The sequence below is a fragment of the Dasypus novemcinctus genome, chromosome 3 (assembly GCF_030445035.2).
Source record: "Dasypus novemcinctus isolate mDasNov1 chromosome 3, mDasNov1.1.hap2, whole genome shotgun sequence".
Taxonomy (NCBI): domain Eukaryota; kingdom Metazoa; phylum Chordata; class Mammalia; order Cingulata; family Dasypodidae; genus Dasypus; species Dasypus novemcinctus.
The window spans coordinates 183693594-183719109 of NC_080675.1; the positions used below are offsets into that span (position 1 = coordinate 183693594).

At 53.5% G+C, this 25516-nt stretch overlaps 1 protein-coding gene across 1 annotated transcript in view; it reads left to right on the forward strand.

Annotated features, from left to right (window-relative positions):
- Nucleotides 1-25516, forward strand: part of OTUD7A (OTU deubiquitinase 7A) — a 384350-nt gene that overhangs the window by 256244 nt on the left and 102590 nt on the right. The window contains exons 5-6 of the mRNA XM_058294822.2: nucleotides 8363-8524; nucleotides 19530-19748. Of these exons, the coding sequence (XP_058150805.1) occupies nucleotides 8363-8524; nucleotides 19530-19748 (381 nt within the window). The remainder of the gene's footprint in view (nucleotides 1-8362; nucleotides 8525-19529; nucleotides 19749-25516) is intronic.

Genomic DNA, 25516 nt, shown 5'->3' on the forward strand with positions numbered 1-25516 from the left:
TCCAAACATTTTTATGTACCCTATATACCTGCCCTGGAGAACTCCCTCCCAACCATGTGTCCCCCATCAATAACACCCCACACCAGCATTCCTCCCCTGCCATAGTTGAACTTCTCCATGGTCCAAAACTTCTTAAAAAATGAAACCTAATATATTGCCAAATTCAATTAATAGACAAATGAAATATAGTGATATGTTTAAAGATTAGAAATTAGAATACATACTAATTTAGAAAAACTAAAATAAAGTAAAAATAAATTGGGGTATTAAAAAATGAAAAATATTATAAAACTTTGTTTTTTTGACATTTTGCCTCTCATCACTGTAATAAGTGTTGCCCTGTATGTACAGTGGCAAGGCAATTTCTTTAACTTCTTCCCCAGTGTCTACATCCTTTCTTTTTTTTTTCTCCTAATTTTTAATTTTGTCTTCAAAAAGGTTTTTGATCACAGTAAAGTCACATATACAATATAGGGGACTCCCACATATCCATCATCAAACCCTTTTCCCCCTTCCGCAGCAATGATCTTTTTACATGTTCATGTTCCATTTGGTGCAGCTAATGTACAGATATTGAAACATAGCTGTCTTGATCCTCTGCAGTGCTGATAGTGGTATATTGAAGTCTCCAACTATTACTGTAGAGATGTCAATTTCTCCCTTCAGTTTTGCCAGTGTTTGCCTCATGTGTCTTGGGGGATCCTGGTTAGGTGCATATACATTTACGATTGTTATTTCTTCCTGGTGAATCACCCCTTTTATTAATATGTAATGTTATTCCTTGTCTCTAAGAACAATTTTGTTTTTAAAGTCTATATCATCTGGTATAAGTATAGCTACCCCAGCATCTTTTTTTTTTTTTTTTTTGGTTACTGAATGTGTGGAATATCTTTTTCCAACGTTCACTTGAAGTCTATTGGTATCCTTGTGTCTAAGGTTAGTCTTTTGCAGACAGCATATAGATAGCTCATATTTTCTTATCCATTCCACCCATCTGTGTCTTTTGATTGGGGAGTTTAATCCATTAACTTTCAATGTTATTCTTGTAAAGGCAGTTCTTATTTCATCCATTTTGATCTTTGCATTTTACCTGTCATTTTCGTTTTGACACTTTTAGTTACTGTTACTGATAGAGTCATCATTTCTAGACTCTTTTCCAAGCCTTTCTCTCCTGTCTTTTCTTTTCAGGCTTTAATACTCCCTTTAGTACTTCCTGGTCTTTTTGTTATAAACTCTCTCAGTTTCTATTTATCTGTGAATATTCTAATCTTGCCTTCATTTTTAAAGATAATCTTGCCAGATATAAAATTCTTGACTGGCAGTTTTTCTCTTGCAGTATCTTAAATATATCATACCACTGCCTTCTTGCCTCCATGGTTTCTGATGAGAAATTGGCACTTAATCTTATTGGGTATCCCTTATATGTTACGTATTGCTTTTCTCTTGCTGCTCTCAAAATTCTCTCTTTGTCTTTGGCATTTGACATTCTGATTAGTATGTGTCTCAGAGTTGGTCTCTTCAGAGGGGAGTACTTTGTACTTTTTGGACACAGATATCTATGTCCTTCAATAGGGTTGAGAAATTTTCCACCATTATTTCTTCAAATATTTCTTCTGCCCCTTTTCCCTTTTCTTTGCCTTCTGGGATGCCCATGGCACATATGTTTGCACATCACTTGCTATCATTTAGTTCCCTGAGACCCTGTTCAATTTTTTTCCATTCTTTTCTCCATCTGTTCTTTTGTATGTTCACTTTTAGAGGCCATGTCTTTGAGCTCACCAATCCTTTCTTCTGCTTCCTTAAATCTGCAGTTATATTCTTCCAGTGTATTTTTTATTTCATTTATTGTGCCTTTCATTCCCATAAGGACTGCTGTTTTTCTATGTATGCGTTCAAATTCTTCTTTGTGCTCCACAGTGTCTTCTTAATATCCTTAATCTCTTTAGCCATCTCATTGAATTTATTATGGAGATTTGTTTGAACATCTAAGATTAGTTGTCTCAACCCCTTTATGTCATCTGCAGGCTTGTCTTATTCCTTTAACTGGGCCATATCTTCCTGTTTCTTGGTATGGATTATAATTTTTTGCTGGTGTTTTTGCATCTGGCTTACTAGAGTATTTATTCAGGTGCAGTTTCTCCCTTAAGTTTAGGGCTTTCTTGTCTTTTCTCCCTGCTTATTGTGTAGTAAGAGTCAAGGATGTAGTTGGTGCTGTAAGCTGTGGAGGCTAAAGCTGCCTTGTTACCCCAGGAAGTGATGAACCTTCTCCCAGCTTCTTCCTCTGTCAGGGGTAAGGACAGAGCTGTAGCCATGTATAAGTATCCAAGTTGGGCAGGACAAGACTGTCTGTAGTTGCCTGGAGAGACTGATGAAGCTTCACAGCCCTTCCTCCCTTACCTTAGGCAGGATGGAACTATAGTTGTGGGCAGCAATCTATGCCATGTGGTCCAGATGACCACAGTTGCCCAGGTAAACTGATTTAGCGCCAGCACCCCCTCCCTGCTGGGGGTGTGGATGGACCCTTGGAGTGCCCAACAGTCTAATCTTTGTGGGCCAAATATGCCTGCACCTGCCCTGAGAGGCTGAGGGAGTTCTGTCTCTTCTGCCCTTTAGGGGCAATGACCAGCAGGTTAGTCCCTGTAGGCCAAAAGTACCTGCCATTGCCCAGAGAGGCTGAGGAAGCACCAGCCCCCTCCTATCCTATTGGGGGGTGGGAGTGTATCCCCAGGCATCCAACAGTCCAGTCCATGTAGGCCAAAAGTGCCTACTGTTGCCCAGAAAAACTGTGGAAACACCAGCCCCCTCCTTTCCTATTGGGGGGTGAGAGTGGATCCACAGGACCCACCAGTCTAGGCTGTGTAGGCCAAAAGCACCTCAGTTACCCACAGATACTGGGCAAATGCAGTCCATCTCTTGTCCTGTTGGGGTTGGGGGTGGAGCCACAGGTGCCCAGTGGTCGGGTTTATGCAGGGTAAAAGTACCTGCAGTTGCCCTGAGAGGCTGAGGGAACACCACCCCCTCCTATTCTATGGGGGGACAGAGGTGGGGATAGACCCGGAACTACTCAACAAACCAGTTCATGTGGGCTGAAAACTCCTGCCATTGCTTGGAGAGGCCGAGGATACCCAGCTCCTCTCCTGTTCTCTTGGGGTATGGATATGTAGTCTGTGCCAGCGGAGCGCACCTGCAGTTGCCTTGAGAGCCTGGTAGAGGTCCCACCAGCCTCCTCCCTGCTGGAGGTGGGGCTGGAGCCTAGGCTAGAGCTGCAACCCGATCTGGGTGGAAAGAAGCCGGTCCCCACCAGCACTGGGATTTTCAATCAGCCCTGCTTCCCCTCGTGCTTGGGGCAGAGTTAAGATGGTGGCTACCAGTCTCTTTCTGACTTGGACAGGCTCAAAGTTTAGTTGTTCTTAGGATTATACTTTAGCCCACTGAGTTTACTCTTCAGTAGCTGAAGTTGGTGCCCAACCATCTCTTCCTCCCACATTTTTTGGGAAGTGCAGCTTTCAACTCCAGCCACAGAACACCTTCTGAGGCAGCATGTGCCACGGGCACCAACCCCCAGGGTGTGGAGGGCTCCACTCATGGATCTTCTCTGCAGATGGGCAGCCTCCTCCTTCCATTCATGGCAGGAGGCTCTTCTGGTGTCCTGGAGCCCCCTAACAGGTGCTTTAGATAGCTCTGGTGATAACTAACTGCCCTGTAGCAGGAGCTGACTCAGAGTGCCTTTCTCTGCCACCATCTTGACTTCCCACCCTCTGGAAATTATTTTTTAATCCCTTTATTAATTTCTTTACATTTTTAATTTGCACTTCTTTTATGAATGGAAGTAAGCATCATTTTATGTGTTTAATAGCCATTTTTATTTTTATTTTTGTAAACCCTGTTCATATCCTTTTGGATTGTTGATCTCCCCCCACATTGGTTTCTGAGCCACACACACATGCATGCTCTCTTACACACACACATGCCCTCTCACACACACACGCTCTCATATGCATGTTCTTACACACTTCCACACATGCATGCTCTCACACACACGTTCTCTCAAACACACATGTGCTTACATGTGCGCTCTCACGTGTCTGCTCTACGTGCATGTTCTCTCACACACATGCTCTCACACATGCATGCTTTTACACACATGCTTTTACACATGCATCCTCACACACATGCTCTCACACAAGCATCCTCTCACACCCATGCTCTCACACATGCATGCTCTCACGCTCACACAGATGATCCTATACACATATACTCTCTCACACATACTCCCTCACATGCATGCTCTCACACACATGCTCTCACACATGCTTCACACACACAGGCTCTCACATGCATACCCTCACGCATGCTCTCACACATGCTTCACACACACGCAGGCTCTCACGCATGCTTGCTTGCTCTGGACCAGGCCCTCCTGCCTGATGGGGAGCGGTGGCCCCAGGGTTGACAGCGCGTCCCTCTGCAGGAGTGGCCCCAGGGCACAGGGAGCGCCGCGTCCTCTGGAGCCCGCTGGTGAAGCCCGGCCGAGGGCTGCCGTGGCCTGTGCAGAGCCACCCCTCGCATGCACCAGGCGGGCCCAGCCCAGAGGGCCCAGCCCGGGGCCTCCCGTGAGCCCGAGGCCAGTGGCCCCTTCCACCCAGTCCCGCTGCCTGTGCCCACGTGACCCCCGGCCTGCGTATCTCCTCCTCAGATTTTCTTGGAAAAGGGACCTGCCTCAGAGATCAATCTTTTGTATGTGACCTGAGATGCAGATATTTTCTCAGACTGACATTTGTCTTTTGACATTTTGCGTGTCTTTGAGTCTCTTTGGGACTTTGCATCGGCCTGTCTTTTGATTGTTTTGTATGATTTGCATGTTTAGCCATAGGCCAGCACCACACTGTTAATTACTGAGGCTGTGTAGTGAGGCTCCTGGACTGGTAGAGCCCATCCCTGCTCGATGTTCTTATTTTTCACAGGTTCCCCAGCTACTTTTCCATATGAACTGTAAAATCAGCTCGTCTGATTCCAAGAAAAAGGAGAGAAGAAAACACCCTGTTTGTATTTTTCTACCAGGATCATGTTAAACTTATAAATCATCTTAGGAAGAAATTATGATGCTGTCTTCCCAACTAAGAACTGATCCTGCCTCACGCCCCTCCAAAGGTGTTTGTCATGTGAAACACTGGCACACTTTCTCCTGATCCCTCAGTATTTTTTATTTCCAGGTGCCTTTGTAAATGCAGTCTTCTCTTCTGTTGTGTCTTCTCTCTTGTGTCTGTAGATCTATGAAAGCTATCTGTAGTTATTTGTAGGTAATATTGCTGGAAGAAGGGACAAAGTAAGCAAACACAGAAATGTCAGACAACCAGAGCACATTGTAAGGGCTTCAAGTTGGCTGGGGGGGGGGGTTGGGAATGAGTATTTCTAGCTGGGTGCACTGCTATCCCAAATAAACCAGTATTCCATTTCCTAACAGGATTAGGAAAGCATAGAAACCAGACAGTCAACTAGTATCTTCCACAACTGGGTATTCAGCCTTGAAGCTTAGGATACAGACTGTAATTAGACTTAAGATTTTTCACATAGCGACTGGCTCAATATCCAAAACAGGGGAAAAAAAGAAAAAGAAAAATTAAGAGAAGGAAAGAGGAAGTGCTTAGGGAGACCATGCCCTTTAAGGGCAGGCAAAGCGGAGTAGCTGGCGGTGCTCGAGGGTCGCTGAGCGTGCTTAGGGGAGGCGTCTTCGTGGGCCTGGCCACCTGCGTCTAGGAGGCAGTGCTAGCACCGCCCGAATGAGAACTCCAGGCCAGGCAGGTGAGGCTGCTGGCAGAGAGCACCAAGCTGTAAGCTGAAAACGGCAGAAGGTGGGGACGGAGAGACAGCGCCAGGTGACGCGGCGGGAAGCCGTGAGATGGAAGGTGGGGAGGGGCGTGGAGGTGGCCAGAACCCGGAGGCCCGGGCGCCACAAAGCTTAGCCGTGAGCCTCAGTGCCCCCTCACCAGCCGATTGCCAGCAGAGGTGACAGAAGTCAGACACAGCCAAAAACTTCCAATTCATGGCACTAGGGCCACATGCCAAGATCTTTACAAACATTATCACATCCAGACCTCATAACAGTTATCCTGAGATGGATTTCTTTTAAACACAGTTGTACAGGAAAGGAAACTGGGGCTGAACGTGGTGAACTGATGTGCTGAGTGTCGCAGAGTTCGATCGCGCCAGGGCCCAGAACGGGCTGGGAGGCCTGTGTCCCCCCGCTCCACGGGACGCGTTCTGCCTCCACGGAGCGCCCTGGCTCTGGCAGGCTGGTCTGTGGCCCTCCCCGCCTGTGGATTCCCTCTCCACCCGCCCCTGGCCGGCACCGCCCTGCGGGCACCCAAGCCCTTCCCTCAGCTGGCGGGACGCCAGAGCTTCACCAGGAGCTCCAGGTGGAAGGTTCCAGGGCCTGGAACGCAGGCCACCTGAGCATGAGACTCTCCCAGCCGGCAGGCACGCCTCCTGGCCTAGCCCCGCAGCTGTGGCACACCGCGCAGTGGGCTGGCGACAGCCGGGACGTGCTGGCGCGCAGCCTCGGGGCCTGGAAAGCTGGCTTCCCCGGGGATGGGCTCTGGAGCCCGGGCCAGCGCGCGTCCCCCCTGCCCGCTCCCGGGGCTGAGGTGCCGAGCCCTTAGATGCTCCTTAAAGCCTGGCCAAGGCGCTGGGGCCGAGCCACTGCCACGCCGCCCCGCGCTCCCCTGACGGCTGCGCCCTGGGGAGGCAGCGCTGGGCGGAGGCCGCGGTGGCGAGCGTGTCAGCAAGGCCGCGCTGGGGGGGGGGGGGGCCGCGGGTGGTGGAGCGGCTGGCCCCCGGCCCCTGCGGTGGGGGCTCGGCTCCCAGGAAGGCCGTGCCGGGGACCATGGGCGAAGACGGGCGGCCGCCCTCGGGGCGCCAAGGGCACGGGTCGCAGGGGGCCCGTGCCCGCAGCGCCTTTTACCGAGGGGGGCTGCGGGGAGGGCGGCCGGAGCTCACCTGGCCTGGTTCTGCGTCCCGGCCGCGCAGGCCGTGGTAAAGACAATGGGGGCGCAGGCGGCCCCCCTGCCCTGCCCTGGCGCCGTGGGGCCTCGAGGCCGGCCGTGGCTCACCTTGCCGTCCCTCTTCTAGGCCGGGCTTCCTGGGCCAGCGCGATGGCCAGCGCACTGCAGCGTCCCTAGAACGTCTGCCCCTCAGGGCAGAACGAGCGCCCCTCTGCCTCCCCCGCCTCCCCCTTCCTCCTTGTCCAGGCTCCCCCCGCTTTGGCACGTGACCCCCAGCCCTGTTCTGGGTCCATCACCCCCACTGCAGCCTCAGGCCCCCAAAGGCAGGGCCTCCTTTCCCTACACCTGAGCCCCAGAATATCAGTGCTCGTCCTTGACAGCTGCGGGGCGGGTCTTGAGCCTGTGGGCGCCGTGGGTTCACGCCCTGGTAAGGGAAGGGCCTTGGCTGACCTCCCTGGTTAGCTCCTGCTGCCCTTGCCCACCCCGCACCACGATCGCAGCACAGGGGGCTGCCGTACCGCAAGGCCAAGGGGCCAGGGGGCAGCAGCCGCCCTGCGCCCGGGCCGGCACGGTGCTCTGCTGTTAGGTGACTGCGGAGGGGACCTGTCCACACGACTGAGTGTAAGTAACGTCAGGGTCGTGCGGGCAGCACAGAGCCCGCAGCAGAGAAGGAGGTGGAAGGGTGTGCACACGGCGTCTGCGAGCGTGCAGCCCCGCTGCGCGGCACAGCGGCGCCAGCCAGTGCAGTCAGTGGAGAGTCACCGCCTGCGGCTCCGCGTGGCCGGGCAGGGTCGGGCCGCTTGGTGCTTCAAGTCAAAGCCAAGCTTTCACTCCTGGTTTCCCACAGCTCCCTCTTCCCTTCCCAGAAGGAGTCGGCGCCCCCTCCCCGCCGGCTGCGGCCCCACGCCGCTCCTGTCCCCGCTGCCCATCGTGGCCCCTCGCCCCGGCAGGCACACAGGCTGGGAACCCCGGGCTGGGAAACCGCCTCCCGCTGGCGCCCCCGAGCTCCGCCGGTTCCCAAATTCAGCTTAAAGAAGAAATAAGCTCAAGTCGGAGCCCAAATTCTTTGTCCTCGTTTTTTGGTTTCTTTCTTTCTTGTCACTTGGTTTTGCTCCCTGAGCTCAGAGAGTCAGCTCTACCCCTCGCTTTCCAGAGGGAGCCGTGCTGGCCGGGGATGGAGCGTTTAGGGTCCAGCAGAAGGGGGTGTGTGAGAGAGCAAGGGCTGGAGGGAGGCCCCGCGGGGGCGCCGGCGTGGGCACCTCCCCTGCCTCGGCCGCGTCCAGGCCTCGGCGCACGCCGGCCAGGGACGCGCCCGCTCTCCCGAGGGCCCTCACGTCGCCCTCTTCGTGTCTTCTCCACAGGCAAGAACTGGGACCTGACGGCGGCCCTGAGCGACTATGAGGAGCTCCGCCAGGTGCACACGGCGAACCTGCCGCAGGTGTTCAACGAGGGCAGGTGTCCCCGGCAGCCCGAGCCGGCGGCGGAGCGGCCCTGCCTGCAGAGGCAGGAGGACGTCGCCCAAGGTACGGCCGGCGCCCCCGGCTCCTCTCGCGGCGCCTGCCCCTGCCCCCAGCACAGGGGGGCGGGCCCCCTCCCTAGGCGTAGTAAAGACCCCCTGCCTCCTCCTGAGCCCTGCTCCCAGGGCCCCCGCTCCTCACCCGGTTGCACCCGGGTACCGCGGCCTCGGATCTGCCCACATCGTGCTCCGTGGCCCTGGGCCCCATCTCCTCTGCCCTCCTCCTAATCACTAAAGTCGGCGACACCGATGGTAACCGAGGAGGTAACGCAGACACGGGTGAAGAACACGTAAAGGTTTTCTTCTCCACCCCGCTGTAGCGACAACGTGTCCCCTGCCCCTGCTTGTTCAAAGAACAAACCTTAGAGCCCAAGAGCACCCACCCCTTGCAGGCGCGTGTGCCCCGAGCAGACCACGGGACGCCTGCGTCTCAGGGAGGTGCGCTTGTCACCCAGGCTCCCAGGAGCTGCTGGGCTCCACAGCCCACAGCCGCTGAGGCCTCGTTTCGCTGCGGCGGACGAGGCGGAGGTGACCGTCTCTGTGCCTGCGCTCTTACGTGACGGTGGCATTCCCAAAGCAGAGCTGACGCCTGTGGGGGTGTTTTTAATTTAGTGACTTTAAGGTCACCTGCCAAAACACGCTTCTGTTCAAGGTTGTGTCCTTCCACCCTGGCTTGTGCGAGATGTTGCCCCGTGGGTTTGTTGCTTTATTAGAGACGTGGTGGTCTTAGAGACAACCAGGCAGAAACCAGAAAACCTTGCATGGAAAACCTTGTGGAACGTTGTTAAAGCCAATGAAAGCCCGTTTTTACAGCTGGACCAGCAACCATAGTCCATCATTTGCAAGAGAGCGCACTGGTTATAGGGTCCTGTGGTTTGGTTTGGTTTTCAATTCTTCTTCTCATAACATGTATACAACCTAAACGTTCCTTTTTAGCTACTTTCGGATATATAGCTCAATGCCATTGATTATGTTTACAATGTTATGCTACCGCCACCACCACCCATAACCAAAACTTTTCCATCATCCCAAATAGAAACTCTGCATTTTAAACCTTAATTCCCATTCCCTCTCCCCTCCCCATTCCCTTGGAAACCTCTATTCTAGATTCTGACTCTGTGAGTTTGCTTATTCTAATTATCTCACATCAGTGCGATCATTCTGTATTTGTCCTTTTGTGTCTGGTTTATTTCACTCAACTTGCTGTCTTCCAGGTTCATCCATGTTGTCACATATAGCAGAACTTCATTCCCTTTTACAGCTGAATAACATTCATTATATGTGTAGACCACACTTTATTTATCCATTCATCAGTGATGGACGCGTGGGTTGCTTCCATCTTTCGGCAATTGTAAATAACGCCTTTATGAACATCAGTGTGCAAATATCTGTTCAAGACCCTTTTAATTCTGTTCAAGACTTTTAATTCTTTTGGGTATGTACCTAGCAGTGGCATTTCCAGCTCATATGCTAATTCTGTACTAAGCTTTCTGGGGAACTGCCAAACTGTCTTCCACAGTAGCCGCACCATTTTACCTTCCCACCAGCAGTGAATAAATGACCCCATTTCTCTGCGTCCTCTCCAACACTTGTTAACAGCAGCCATTCTAATGGGGGTGAAATGGTATCTCATTGTGGTTTTGACTTGCATTTCTCTGGTGGCTAAAGATACTGGCATCTTTTCATGTGCTTTCTGGCCACTTGTATGTCTTCTTTGGAAAGATGTCTATTCAAGTCTTTTGCCCATTTTTTAATTGGTTTGTTTGTCTTTTTATTGTTAAGTTGAAGGATTTCTTTGGATATTCTGGATATTAAACCTTTATTGGATATGTGGTTCCCAAATACTTTCTCCCATTGTGTAGATTATCACTTTACTTTCATAATAAAGTCCTTTGAAATGCAAAAGTTTTTAATTTTGATGAGGTCCCATTTATCTATTTTTTGTTGTTGTTGCTTGTGCTTTGGGTATAAAGTGTAAGAATTCATTGTCTAACACCAGGTCCTGAAGATGCCTCCCTACATTTTCTTCTAGGAATCTGATCGTTCTGGTTCTTATATTTAGGTCTGGGTTTCCATGGATTAGAAAACCAAATATTGTTAAGATGTCAGTTCTACCCAAAGCATTTTATAGGTTCAGTTCAGTGTGATCCCAATAAAAATTCTAGCAACTTTCTTTTCAGAAATGGAGAATCCAATCATCAAATTCATACGGAACAGTAAGGCTCCTGAATGGCCAAAGCCATCTTGAAACAGAAAAGTGAAGGAGGGCTCACACTTCCCGATCTTAAAACTTATTACAAAGTAGCAGTAATCAGAGCAGCTTAATACTGACACAAGGACAGACACCAGTGGAATTGAACTGAGAGCTCAGAAGTCAACCCTCCCGTTTATGACGAACTGATTTATGACAGTGTGGTAAAGACCACTCAATTGGGAAAGAACAGTCTCTTCAACAAATAGAGTTAGGGAAACTGGATCTCCATTTACCAAAAATTAAAAAATAAGTAGAAGGCACATCCTTCACATCTTATATAAAAATCAACTCAAAATGGATCAAAGACTATGGTTTTACAATTTTAAAAATATGTATAAAATATGGTATCTTATTCTAATTTTCCTCTTTTCATTTCCATTAAACATTTGGATTTCCCCTTCTGAGAGCTGCCTGTTCACATCCTTTGCCCATTTTTCTATTGGCTTGTTTGCCTTTTTCTTTTCAATTTTTAGCAGCTCATTGTAATGAAGATTATAAATAATATATATATGTATACAATATGTATGTATATATATAGTATGTATATCTCCCAGTATATCATTTACCTTATGATATAAAATTTTTTAATTGCTTTTGTAATTTTGTTTACAAAATTTTTTAATTGCTATGTGGATATGGCTGGCAAACTTCCTCTCTTGCTTTAGGTCTCCAGGAATACAGAATAACTAAAATATTTTCCTATATTTGTTTCTAAATTTTCTTTTCTAGGTCTTTAACAATTTTACATTTTTTAAACTTAGAGTGAAGTTTAATTTTGCTTTGTTCCAGATTGAGAGTGAGTTATTCTAGCACCACTTGTTTTAATAAAATATATCCTTTTTCCACTGAACTTAAATGCCACCTTTACCATTCAGTAAATTCCCAGATACATATGGATCAGTTTCTAGACTGTTCTATCCCACCCATTGCCTGCTGGTCCTGTTACCCTTGAAAAGTAGTTTCATATATGTAAGTATTACTCTCTGCTATGGCAAGTCCCTTTATTGCTTTACTTTTTCAAAAGTTTTTTACTATTTTGGGATGCTTATTCTTCCATATAAATTGGAATTTTTTTAAAAGACTTATTTATTTCCCCTTCCTCCCTCTCCCCCCAGTTGTCTGCTTTCTGTATCCATTCGCTGTGTGTTCTTCTGTGACCACTTCTATCCTTAGCAGCAGCACCGGGAATCTGTGTTTCTTTTTGTTGCATCATCTTGCTGTGTCAGCTCTCCATGTGTGTGGTGCCATTCTTGGGCAGGCTGCACTTTCTTTCACGCTGGGTGGCTCTCCTTACGGGGTGCACTCCTTGCACGTGGGGCTCCCCTAGGTGGGGGACACCCCTGCATGGCACGGCACTCCTTGTGCGCATCAGCACTGCTCATGGGCCAGCTCCACATGGGTCAAGGAGGCCTGGGGTTTGAACTACAGACCTCCCATGTGGTAGGTGGACACCCTATCCATTGGGCCAAGTCCACTTCCCGTAAATTGGAATTTTGATTGGAATTGGATTGGATTTTTATTTTTAGAATAACTTTTCATATTATAATATTGGATTCCCATCCAAGAAGAGTACATATTCCTCCTTGTATATTTATATTCTGTTAGGACTTTATGTATAGAGAAAAGCAATTTATTTTTATATGTTTGTTTCATCCAGTCATGTATATAAATTCTCTTATTAATACTAATAGTTTGTTTCAAGAGAATTGCTTGGGTACTCTGGATACACAATCACAGTAGAACCATCTGAAATAATTTAATATTCTTCTTAATATTAAATAATCGTTTCTTGTCCTATTGCATTAGGTAGACTCTCCAAATCATCATAAATGTTAGTGGAAATTGCTGACATCTCTGATACAGTCCTGATTTTTGAAGTGCCTGTCAAGCCTTTTGCCCATTTTTTTCTCTACTCATTTGTAGTACTTCTTTATATAGTCAGAATATAAGCCTTTTGTCCAATATACGTGTTGCAAATGTTAATGTAGTCTCCCACGCGGTGGTTTGCCTTTTTACTCTTACAATGGCACCTTCTATTAATACTAAGCTGGTAGTTGCTGCTTATGGTAGTCAAGGTCCGTGTTGATATAGTCAAGGCTTGATGAACAATAGGGTCCAATTTGGATGAATGACAGTCCAATTTATCAAAATTTTTCTTGATGGTGAATTTTTTATGCCTTACTTATTTAAAAAGTCTTTTCCTACCTTAAGATTATAAAGATTTCTCCTACATTATCACTCAGAAAGCCTTATTGCTTCGCTTTTCAAATGTAGATCTACCTGGATTTGATTTTTGTGGAGGTGTAAGTTATGGATCCAATTTTGTTTCTCCCCATGTGGATACCCAGTTGTCCCAGAACGAATTACTGTGAAGACCAACCTCTTGCCACTGCACGGCAGTGCCTCATTTGTCCTAAATTAAGTGTCCTTATATGTCTGTTTTCTGCCTCTCCTTCTCCAGTACCACAGTGTGTCAATATAACTGAAATACTGATATCTAGAGAAGAGGTCTTTCCATCTTGTTTTTTCCGCAAGAGTCTTAAATATCCATGGCCCTTTCTAAACTGCATATGTAAATTACAATCAACTCTTCGTTCTCACTATCAAAAAATTTTGTTTAGGATTGCATTAAATAATAAATAAATGTGTGTGTGTGTGTGTGTCCGTGTAGGAAAAATGTATATCTTTACATATTGAATCTTGCAATTCATGAACATGGTCTATTTTATCCAATTATTTAATTCTACTTTAATTTCTCATTAAAATTTTATAGAGGTCTTGCTAATCTTTAGTTAAGATTTTGTCCTACATACTTGATATTTTTGTTTCTACCTTAAATTGTACATATGCAAACATTTTGATTTTAGCTTTCCAGGGTGGCTACATATGTGAACCTATAATCTTAGATTATTCTTGGCTGCTTCTTCTGTCTGCCACAGTTGAGTTAGAAATTTTAATATGATTCTCTACTTCTCTTAAGTTCAACCTTTTGGCTGTATTTTTTTAAGGCTATATTAGTAAGTGCATATATATTCATGATTATTAGGTCATCTTCCTCTACTATTCTTTTTTACCAATATGTAGAATATTTCTTTGTCTCATAATGGTTTCTCCCTTTAAATCTACTAAACCACTTTTCTGCCTTTCTATTTGTTCATATTTGCTTGGAATAACTTTTTTTTTTTAATTAGAGCAATTGTAGCTTTATAGAAAAATGATGCAGAAAGTACACAGTTCATGTATACCCTCCCCTCACATACACAGTTCTCCCTATTAACATTTTGCATTATGTTGGTTCCTTTGTTACAATGAATGAAACAATACTATTATAATTATAATTATATTATAATTATATAATTATATAGTCCATAATTGACATTAGGGTTATCTCTTTGTGTTGTGCAATTGTATGGTTTTTTAAGTTTTATTTTTATTCTGGTAACATATATACAATCTCAACATTCCCATTTTATCCACTTTCAAGTATACAATTCAGTATTATTGATTACAATTGTGCTACCATCACCACCGTCCATTACCAAAACTTTCCCAATACCTCAAACAGAAACTCTGTACCAGTTTCTAACAGCTGTTTATTTTCAGGCTTTCCTTATCCTTTCACATTAAATGTGACTCCTGAAGGTTATTTATCACTTGATATTTTATTATCCAGTCTAAGAGTATATGCTTTTCAAGCAGTGAACTTAGTTCATTTAGTTTATTGTAATTACTGTCCTATTTTTACTTCTTTGTTTATATGCTTTTTTGTCAAACTTTCTGGATGTATTTTGCTCCTTTCTTACCATCTTTAGATAATTAAACTTTTTCTCCTGGTTTGAAAGTTCTATTTTTACTCATGTTGTAGTTACCTCTAATCATTAAAACCTGTATTTAGGTTTTCTGCCATATTATTTTTTAAAGTTGTTAGCAGCTATATTTTACCCTGAGAAAGACATGTATCTTAGTCTATTCTTTTCTTTTCTCTTCTCTTCTCTTCCTATTTCCACTTGACTTCAATCACATTTACATTCTTTTTGTTTTCATGCTTATTTAGACAGCACTTAGCTTCTTTGTGTACTGATCTGTATTCCCTTATCCTTTGCTGGAAGCCACTTCCTCAAAGACTATTTTCAAATATTTGTGTGATGAATCTCCTAAGGCTTTGTGTACCTGAAAATGTTTACATTTTCATTATATGTATTAAATTATTAGTTTAATGGAATAAAAATTCTGGGTCCAAGTTATTTTCCTTGAACACTTTGAAACCATTCCTCCATTGTCTCGTTGTACCTCATTTTCATGCCTTCAAGAGACTTCCTTGACTTTATCTTCTAATATCCTAATTCGTCCTTCACATGAATCCATTCCAAATTACCTTTGTCATTACTAGTATTTCACCTTATAATATTCTGTTTATCCCTTAGAGTATATTTACTAGGCTTATTTCTAACTCTTGTCCTGCCTGGTCCCTTTATTCTGCTTTGTTGACTCTCTCTACGTGCTTGCGCAGCTCAGATGTTTCCGCAGCCTTCCCTCTGCGCTCGCAGCGCCCTGTGGTTATCGGCCCTCTTAGCTGGTGGTGTTTACAGGGGACAGGGACAAGGCATGGCTCTGTATGAGCTGCTCTTGGCTTGGAGAGCCTCCAGCGTTTCAACACGGGCTCCCTACGCTCCCTGCTCGCGCCTTCCCACAGTTAACGTCGCTCCTTAGGGAACCTCCCAGCCCCTCTGGTCTATTATAAACTGCCCTTTCCAAGGACTGCCACCCTCTGTTGTGTCTGCCTGGCTCACAGGGCATGTTAGAAAGAGGAAGGGGTAGCTGGGGCCGGGCAGCCCCTCTGTGCTCAGTATTAGTGGTGCCCCACCCCGCGCTGCTCCAGCCTTGCCCTGGAACCGGGCCAGGGCTGCTGCTGGTGGGTTGGAGGGAGGCACTGCCCGGCCAGGACCATGCTAGGAGGCCATGCCCGGCCCCAGCCCCTCCCCGAGGAACCTCGCTCCCGCCCTTCTGCCTCGGTGGCATCTCCACAGAAGTTCTGAATTAGATGTTATGTCCTCCTTACTGGACATGGTGTCATGGTGTGCTAAAATGACAAATGGAGCTCTCCATATGCTGAGTCAGAGGTCAGCAGGCCATGACCGGTGAGCCAGATCTGGCCCAATGTCTGATTTTACAAATGAAGTTTTATTGAAACACAACCACCACACCAACTCATTTGCATATTGTCTATGGCTGCTTTAGCACTAAAAGAACTGAGAAGTCACAACAGAGACTAACATATTTATATCTGTCCCTTTAAGAAAAAGTCCTTCCCCCTGGTTTAAATCCTAGACGTTTGGATCGGCTTTATCAAAGGTTTTGAATTTCTGTACGTTCTCCCATTCTCTTATTTGTTGATGTTGTAGTTCCCATTCTCTCCTTCTCTGGGGCATGACTTTAAATGTGGCAATTCCCTATTCAAAACTATGTTCATACTTCCAGAAGAAGGATCCCGGAGTTGAGGTTAAAGGGTCAGTCTGTGAGTGTGTACACGTGTGTACGTGTGCATGTGTGTAGTGTTTCACATATGCTTTTGGGGTGGTGGTGCTGGTGAAGTCTTAGAATTAGGAGCGTGTGTTTCTCCTTAGATGGTCTTGAGCATTGTAGCAGTCAGCCAAAGGGGTGCCGACAGAGTACCAGGACTCTTGGGGTAGAAGCTTACATCATAAGGCCCCAAAGAGTCCCCCTCAAGGAACCATAAGAGGCACTTTCTCACCCAAAGTCATTTCTGTCTGTGAGGCCTCAGCCCTCCTCTTCCTCTGAAGGCTCCGTGGTCCCAGCTTCTTGCCATCTCAGCTGTGGGCTGGCATCGGGCTCGTGTCTCTTCCTGGGCTCATTTCCGGCCTCAGCCGCTCTGGTCTCTTCACAAGGTCAGCTGTAAATTGTCAGGCTCATCTCTCTTTCCAGGGCTGCAGGGTCCTCTGTGTATCTACTTCTGTGTTCTCCTTCTCTGTGTATTTACTTACTCAATGTCCTAGGAACATGGCCAAATCAAAGCCCTAATCACAGTTTAATCAAATAAAAGTGAAACCTCTAAATTTAATACACTCTAATATGCCCTGAGGAACAGACCAGTTTACAAACACAATCCAGTATCTGTTTTTGGAATTCATAAAGCAATGCCAAACTGTCACAAACGTGATTTATTTTTAGTTCAAAAAGGCTTTTTCTTTCTGATTGTGAGCATTTGATATTGGAAGCTGTTTGATAGCACAGTACAGCAGCAATTCCACTGTCCCCAAGACCCCTCCAGCATCACGTCACTTGGCAGACAGGTGCTGATTGGTAAGCCACGAGGGGCTGGCCCCCCTGCCCTGCAGACTGCCTCTGTGGCGCGACACGCTGTGGGCCGCGCCTAACTCGTGGGCCTCCGTAGCGGCTCAGCTTCTGTAGCACCGCACGTCCTTCTCCATCCCTTCCCAAGAAGGAGGCAGGGCCTTCTTTCCCAGGTGCAAAAAGGTAGTTTGTAGCAGGATTGGGGACCTCACCCTGCCTTGTTAGAGGCAGAAAGCCTTGGGGTCACACTGGCCCTGCCGAGGCCTCGGACAAGCGCAGAAGGGACAGGGCAGCTTCCAATGCCGGCCGGAGCCGCGGGCTCCCACCCTCTTCTCTCTGGTGGCCTGTGTGGTTTGACTTCTTGTTTTCCCTTTCCTCAAAACACAAAATAATTGAATCATATTGGCATCAGAATGAATTCAAGGTGAATCAAAGCCATCCTTTTTGAAATAGAGTCCATCTCCTGGGACCTCCCTTTCGTTTCAGTGAGCCAGCACAGGAGGCTTCTGAGCCCGAACTTGGGGTTAACCCAAAAGCCTCCGCTTCGTTAGCCCCTTTTAGCACAGTGACATCCTCGGCCTTCCTGTCCACTGCTCCTCCAAGTGGAGGTAGGATGACCTCTGTGAGTAAAGGGGAGGGGCTCCTTCTGCTGGGGGTGCCGGGGAGGGGCTCCGGGTCAGCATCAGCACCAGACCTTCGCCGAGGAACATGCTAGACTGAAATGAAGTGGGAGTTCTAAAGACCGCGGGGACTGCCCCAGGGTTCAGCCGATACTCGCGTTCAACCACCAGTGGTCATGCTTTCCTGAGCAAAGAAAAGAGGGCTACTGACCTGCCGAAGGACTTCTCCATTATTTCAAACACTGTGCAGTAACAAAACCTGTCCCCAGCACTGAGTATCTAAAACCTTAGCTCTGAAACACAGGGTGTTTAGTTTGCTAAAGCCTGCCAGTGCAGGGTACCAGGCATGGGCTGGCTTTTACAGGGGGTTATTAGGGTAAAAGCTTACAGTTCTGAGCCTGTGAGAGTGTCCAAAGCAAGGCATCATCAGAGACGCCATCTCACCAGAGGTCAGCTGCTGGCCATCCTGGACTCCTGTCCCATGGCAAGGCACAAGGGCAGCTCTGCCCACCTCCGCTTCCCCTCCAGGCTCACTTCCTCCTCGAGCTCAGCTGTGGGGGGTCAGCACAAGGCGGGTGCCCTCGTCTCCCCTCTCCTCTGAGCCTCGGTGCTGCAGCTGCAGGCTCTTCCATCCGTGGCTTTCCTTGCCCTCAGGCGCATCAGCACCTGGAGCTTCTGTCACTGCAGCTCTTTTCCTGTGTCCGCAGCTCTTATTCCCCCATTTATAAATTACTCCAGTGAGAGGACTGAGACCCACCCTGGGTCCCGCCCCACTGAAGCCACCTAATCAAAAGGAAGGTCCTGAGCTGAATCTAGTCACCAGGTCCCATCTACAGTGGGTTTAGAGGCACAAATAGGTTCACTTGAAGAACAGGATGTCCTGAGGTCCACAGAGGACTCAAACCAGCATACAGCATTTTAAAAAAAACAAAAAACAAGTACAGTGTGGCAGCATCAAGAGAACAAATGCTTCTACTTTTTGTTGTGGTGTTTAGATTGGATAATCAACTTTATAACAAGGTAACACATTATACCATAGTGAACTTTGACACTGTTTCTCATTTTTGGTTGGAAAACTCAAGGAAATTAAACCAGAGCAGCCCATCATTTTTGACAGTGCTGCGAAGAAAGTCCAGACAGAAGAGTAGTTAGTGTGTGTAATGGCTTTACACCCGCTCTCTGGGATCTGCATATGGGATGTTCATCAGAATAAGTTTAATGAAAGATCCTCTCTGAAAATCCCAGCTTCAGTGAAGAAAGCCTGAATAGAGGCTTCTTGCTGTAAATGTGGAAATGCATAAAAACAAAGAGCAATCTCCCTTGTGTCTTTGGGAGTGAGAGAACGGCTCTGCTGAGCTGAGTCAGAGGTAACTTAAGACACACGAGGCAGGACCTGTGAGCGTCAGCAGCGCCGTGCCCTCGCTCGGTGGCCTCGAGCCTGCGTCCTCCCAAAAGGCGTCATGACTCCGCAGGTGGCGGGAACGCTAGCCAGCAGCGGGTGGCCTTTGCAGAGCCTCGCGGGAGAGAAAGGCTCGTGGGGAGTGGGAGTGGGAGTGTGAGCACGCGTGTGTGCAGGTGTGTGAGCATGTGATTGTGTGTGAGCACATGTGTGCATGTGACTGCATGTGTGGGCATGTGTGCAAGCGTGTGTGAACATGTGTGCGTGTGAGCGTGTGGGCATGTGAGTGCATGTGAGCACGTGTGAGCACTGTGCACATGTGAGTGTCTGTGTGAGCACACGCATGTGCATGTGTGTGCATGTGAGCGTGTGTGCATGTGCACAGAGAGCCACACCTACAGCCCACCCACCTCTTCTTCCCCTGCAGAGAAGCGGCTCTCCCGGGGCATTTCCCACGCCAGCTCGGCCATCGTCTCGCTGGCCCGGTCCCACGTGGCGAGTGAATGCAGTAACGAGCAGTTCCCCCTGGAGATGCCGATCTACACGTTCCAGCTGCCAGATCTCAGTGTGTACAGCGAAGACTTCAGGAGCTTCATCGAACGGGACTTGATTGAGCAGGCGACGATGGTGGCCTTGGAGCAGGCAGGTGAGTGGCTCCCCGCGGCGGCGTGGCCCGATCGCCCGTGGAATGGGCACGGTTCTCCTAACTCCTATCGATGAGCAAGAGAAATACAGCGTCTCCGACTCCAGATCGCGCTCTTGGCAGGTTTCTGTTAGGACCCTGGGTGCTTGCTGTGAGGGTGGGCCGTGCTGGTGGGAGGCAGCAGCCTGTCACCCGCGGCGCTGGGACCACTGGCGTTCTCTCCCCCTTGCTCCTGAGTCCAACGCTGCTCAGCGAGTCCCGTCCTGGGCGCACCCCGCGCCTGTGCCTGCCAGCCCCTTCCCGCCCTTCTCGTCTCCACAGGCTCAGGAAAGCCAGGGCACCCCGTCCCGTCCCGTGGCCGCGGCAAGTCAGGGGACTTCCTCCAGCCCGGTTTGCCCACCTGCGAAGTGAGAAGGCCTCTGCCCGCCTGGCAAAGCGCTTTCAGCAGCAAACGGGGCGTGCCTTGTGTAGCTCTTGGTTTCCTGCCCTCCCCAACTCCAAGTTGAGAAACCAGAAAACCCAGCTTCTGTCTCCCACCCTTTTCCTGAAAGGTTCCCACCATCCTGACGTTCCAATGAGGAAGCGCTTCGGAGAGCCAGCCTCAGGTGCCTCCTTTAGCGTTCCTAAGGCTAAAATAAGCAGCTCAGAGCAAACGGCACAGCAGATGGGGGCTCTTCCTGGGACGGCAGTGCCTCTTTCACCGATGGTGACTGGTGTTTGAAATCCCTGCGGAGCCACATCCCCGGGGCTTCTGGGAGAAGTGCGCCTTCCGGGGGGCCACCTGCCAGGCACAGCGGGTCCTCACCCGGCCGGAGCCCCTCCTTCCAGGGGCCTGCGAAGCGGGGCCTTCAGCAGCTGTTCCTGTGGGCTGGCGAGGGGAGCCCCCACTTCCACAGGCCTGGAAGGAGGTGCAGGCTGGGGCGCCTGGCAGAGCACAGGCCTGGAGGTGGGCCACGCGGCGTCCTGCCCGGGAGGGAGCCGAGCCTGTCCCACGCTTGGCTTCTTTTTAAGAGGCACTTTCTATCGTAGTAGCATATACAACTCAGGATTTCCCATTTTAGCCACTTTGGAGTGTACACTCAGTGGCATTAATTACATTCACAGTATCGTGCTGCCTTCCCTGATGCCCATTACCCCCGCTTTTGCGTCATCTCAAACAGAAATGCTGCGCCTGTCCTTCGAGCAGTATCACTTCCGCTCCTGGCCGGGGCTGGTCCCACGGCCACGCGCCCTTTGAGGGTGGTCTGCTCCTGACCTCTGGTGGGCAGGCGGCTAGGGCTCTGCGGGCAGGAGGCAGCTCACACGGTGAGAGAGGAAGAGGCCCCGAAGCCGCCATTTGCCAAGGAAGGGGCAGGGCTCGGGGGCGGGCACTGCGGAAGAGCAAGAGGGACGCGAGAGAGCCTGGGAAAGCCTGGTCAGGGCTGCTCCCCAGCAGAGGGAGGCACGGGGACCGCGCTCCAGCCCTCCTGCCCTGCCCTCCAGCGGGGCGCGCTCCAGCCCTCCTGCCCTGCCCTCCAGCCCTCCTGCCCTGCCCTCCAGCGGGACCCACTCCAGCCCTCCTGCCCTGCCCTCCAGCGGGACCCACTCCAGCCCTCCTGCCCTGCCCTCCAGCGGGGCGCGCTCCAGCCCTCCTGCCCTGCCCTCCAGTGGGGGCCGCGCTCCAGCCCTCCTGCCCTGCCCTCCAGCGGGGACCCGCTCCAGCCCTCCTGCCCTGCCCTCCAGCCCTCCTGCCCTGCCCTCCAGCGGGACCCACTCCAGCCCTCCTGCCCTGCCCTCCAGCCCTCCTGCCCTGCCCTCCAGCGGGACCCACTCCAGCCCTCCTGCCCTGCCCTCCAGCGGGGCACGCTCCAGCCCTCCTGCCCTGCCCTCCAGCGGGGCGCGCTCCAGCCCTCCTGCCCTGCCCTCCAGCGGGACCCACTCCAGCCCTCCTGCCCTGCCCTCCAGCGGGGCACGCTCCAGCCCTCCTGCCCTGCCCTCCAGCGGGACCCGCTCCAGCCCTCCTGCCCTGCCCTCCAGTGGGGGCCGCGCTCCAGCCTTCCTGCCCTGCCCTCCAGCGGGGACCCGCGCCGGCCCTCCTGTCCTGCCCTCCAGCGGGGGCCGCGCTCCAGCCCTCCTGCCCTGCCCTCCAGCGGGGACCCGCTCCAGCCCTCCTGCCCTGCCCTCCAGCCCTCCTGCCCTGCCCTCCAGCGGGACCCACTCCAGCCCTCCTGCCCTGCCCTCAAGCCCTCCTGCCCTGCCCTCCAGCGGGACCCACTCCAGCCCTCCTGCCCTGCCCTCCAGCGGGGCACCCTCCAGCCCTCCTGCCCTGCCCTCCAGCGGGGCCGTGCTCCAGCCCTCCTGCCCTGCCCTCCAGCGGGGCGCGCTCCAGCCCTCCTGCCCTGCCCTCCAGCGGGGACCCGCGCCGGCCCTCCTGTTCTGCCCTCCAGCGGGGACCCGCGCCGGCCCTCCTGTTCTGCCCTCCAGCGGGGGCCGCGCTCCAGCCCTCCTGCCCTGCCCTCCAGCGGGGACCCGCTCCAGCCCTCCTGCCCTGCCCTCCAGCCCTCCTGCCCTGCCCTCCAGCGGGACCCACTCCAGCCCTCCTGCCCTGCCCTCCAGCCCTCCTGCCCTGCCCTCCAGCGGGACCCACTCCAGCCCTCCTGCCCTGCCCTCCAGCGGGGCACGCTCCAGCCCTCCTGCCCTGCCCTCCAGTGGGGCCGCGCTCCAGCCCTCCTGCCCTGCCCTCCAGCGGGGCACGCTCCAGCCCTCCTGCCCTGCCCTCCAGCGGGGCGCGCTCCAGCCCTCCTGCCCTGCCCTCCAGCAGGACCCACTCCAGCCCTCCTGCCCTGCCCTCCAGCCCTCCTGCCCTGCCCTCCAGCGGGACCCACTCCAGCCCTCCTGCCCTGCCCTCCAGCGGGGCACGCTCCAGCCCTCCTGCCCTGCCCTCCAGCGGGGCCGCGCTCCAGCCCTCCTGCCCTGCCCTCCAGCGGGGCGCGCTCCAGCCCTCCTGCCCTGCCCTCCAGCGGGACCCGCTCCAGCCCTCCTGCCCTGCCCTCCAGCGGGACCCGCTCCAGCCCTCCTGCCCTGCCCTCCAGCGGGGCCGCGCTCCAGCCCTCCTGCCCTGCCCTCCAGCGGGGCGCGCTCCAGCCCTCCTGCCCTGCCCTCCAGCGGGACCCACTCCAGCCCTCCTGCCCTGCCCTCCAGCGGGGCACACTCCAGCCCTCCTGCCCTGCCCTCCAGCGGGACCCACTCCAGCCCTCCTGCCCTGCCCTCCAGCGGGGCACGCTCCAGCCCTCCTGCCCTGCCCTCCAGCCCTCCTGCCCTGCCCTCCAGCGGGACCCACTCCAGCCCTCCTGCCCTGCCCTCCAGCCCTCCTGCCCTGCCCTCCAGCGGGGACCCGCTCCAGCCCTCCTGCCCTGCCCTCCAGCCCTCCTGCCCTGCCCTCCAGCGGGACCCACTCCAGCCCTCCTGCCCTGCCCTCCAGCCCTCCTGCCCTGCCCTCCAGCGGGGCACGCTCCAGCCCTCCTGCCCTGCCCTCCAGCCCTCCTGCCCTGCCCTCCAGCGGGACCCACTCCAGCCCTCCTGCCCTGCCCTCCAGCGGGACCCACTCCAGCCCTCCTGCCCTGCCCTCCAGCCCTCCTGCCCTGCCCTCCAGCGGGGACCCGCTCCAGCCCTCCTGCCCTGCCCTCCAGCCCTCCTGCCCTGCCCTCCAGCGGGACCCACTCCAGCCCTCCTGCCCTGCCCTCCAGCGGGACCCACTCCAGCCCTCCTGCCCTGCCCTCCAGCGGGGCACGCTCCAGCCCTCCTGCCCTGCCCTCCAGCCCTCCTGCCCTGCCCTCCAGCGGGACCCACTCCAGCCCTCCTGCCCTGCCCTCCAGCGGGACCCACTCCAGCCCTCCTGCCCTGCCCTCCAGCGGGGCACGCTCCAGCCCTCCTGCCCTGCCCTCCAGCGGGACCCGCTCCAGCCCTCCTGCCCTGCCCTCCAGCGGGGCGCGCTCCAGCCCTCCTGCCCTGCCCTCCAGCGGGACCCACTCCAGCCCTCCTGCCCTGCCCTCCAGCGGGGCACGCTCCAGCCCTCCTGCCCTGCCCTCCAGCGGGACCCACTCCAGCCCTCCTGCCCTGCCCTCCAGCGGGGCACGCTCCAGCCCTCCTGCCCTGCCCTCCAGCCCTCCTGCCCTGCCCTCCAGCGGGACCCACTCCAGCCCTCCTGCCCTGCCCTCCAGCGGGACCCACTCCAGCCCTCCTGCCCTGCCCTCCAGCGGGACCCACTCCAGCCCTCCTGCCCTGCCCTCCAGCGGGGCACGCTCCAGCCCTCCTGCCCTGCCCTCCAGCCCTCCTGCCCTGCCCTCCAGTGGGACCCACTCCAGCCCTCCTGCCCTGCCCTCCAGCCCTCCTGCCCTGCCCTCCAGCGGGGACCGCGCTCCAGCCCTCCTGCCCTGCCCTCCAGCGGGGACCCGCTCCAGCCCTCCTGCCCTGCCCTCCAGCGGGGCGCGCTCCAGCCCTCCTGCCCTGCCCTCCAGCGGGACCCGCTCCAGCCCTCCTGCCCTGCCCTCCAGCGGGACCCGCTCCAGCCCTCCTGCCCTGCCCTCCAGTGGGGGCCGCGCTCCAGCCTTCCTGCCCTGCCCTCCAGCGGGGACCCGCGCCGGCCCTCCTGTCCTGCCCTCCAGCGGGGGCCGCGCTCCAGCCCTCCTGCCCTGCCCTCCAGCGGGGACCCGCTCCAGCCCTCCTACCCTGCCCTCCAGCCCTCCTGCCCTGCCCTCCAGCGGGACCCACTCCAGCCCTCCTGCCCTGCCCTCAAGCCCTCCTGCCCTGCCCTCCAGCGGGACCCACTCCAGCCCTCCTGCCCTGCCCTCCAGCGGGGCACGCTCCAGCCCTCCTGCCCTGCCCTCCAGCGGGGCCGTGCTCCAGCCCTCCTGCCCTGCCCTCCAGCGGGGCGCGCTCCAGCCCTCCTGCCCTGCCCTCCAGCGGGACCCACTCCAGCCCTCCTGCCCTGCCCTCTAGCGGGGCACGCTCCAGCCCTCCTGCCCTGCCCTCCAGCGGGGACCCGCTCCAGCCCTCCTGCCCTGCCCTCCAGCGGGGACCCGCGCCGGCCCTCCTGTCCTGCCCTCCAGCGGGGGCCGCGCTCCAGCCCTCCTGCCCTGCCCTCCAGCGGGGACCCGCTCCAGCCCTCCTGCCCTGCCCTCCAGCCCTCCTGCCCTGCCCTCCAGCGGGACCCACTCCAGCCCTCCTGCCCTGCCCTCCAGCGGGACCCACTCCAGCCCTCCTGCCCTGCCCTCCAGCCCTCCTGCCCTGCCCTCCAGCGGGACCCACTCCAGCCCTCCTGCCCTGCCCTCCAGCCCTCCTGCCCTGCCCTACAGCGGGACCCACTCCAGCCCTCCTGCCCTGCCCTCCAGCGGGGCACGCTCCAGCCCTCCTGCCCTGCCCTCCAGCGGGGCGCACTCCAGCCCTCCTGCCCTGCCCTCCAGCGGGACCCACTCCAGCCCTCCTGCCCTGCCCTCCAGCGGGGCACGCTCCAGCCCTCCTGCCCTGCCCTCCAGCCCTCCTGCCCTGCCCTCCAGCGGGACCCACTCCAGCCCTCCTGCCCTGCCCTCCAGCCCTCCTGCCCTGCCCTCCAGCGGGACCCACTCCAGCCCTCCTGCCCTGCCCTCCAGCCCTCCTGCCCTGCCCTCCAGCGGGGACCCGCTCCAGCCCTCCTGCCCTGCCCTCCAGCCCTCCTGCCCTGCCCTCCAGCGGGACCCACTCCAGCCCTCCTGCCCTGCCCTCCAGCGGGACCCACTCCAGCCCTCCTGCCCTGC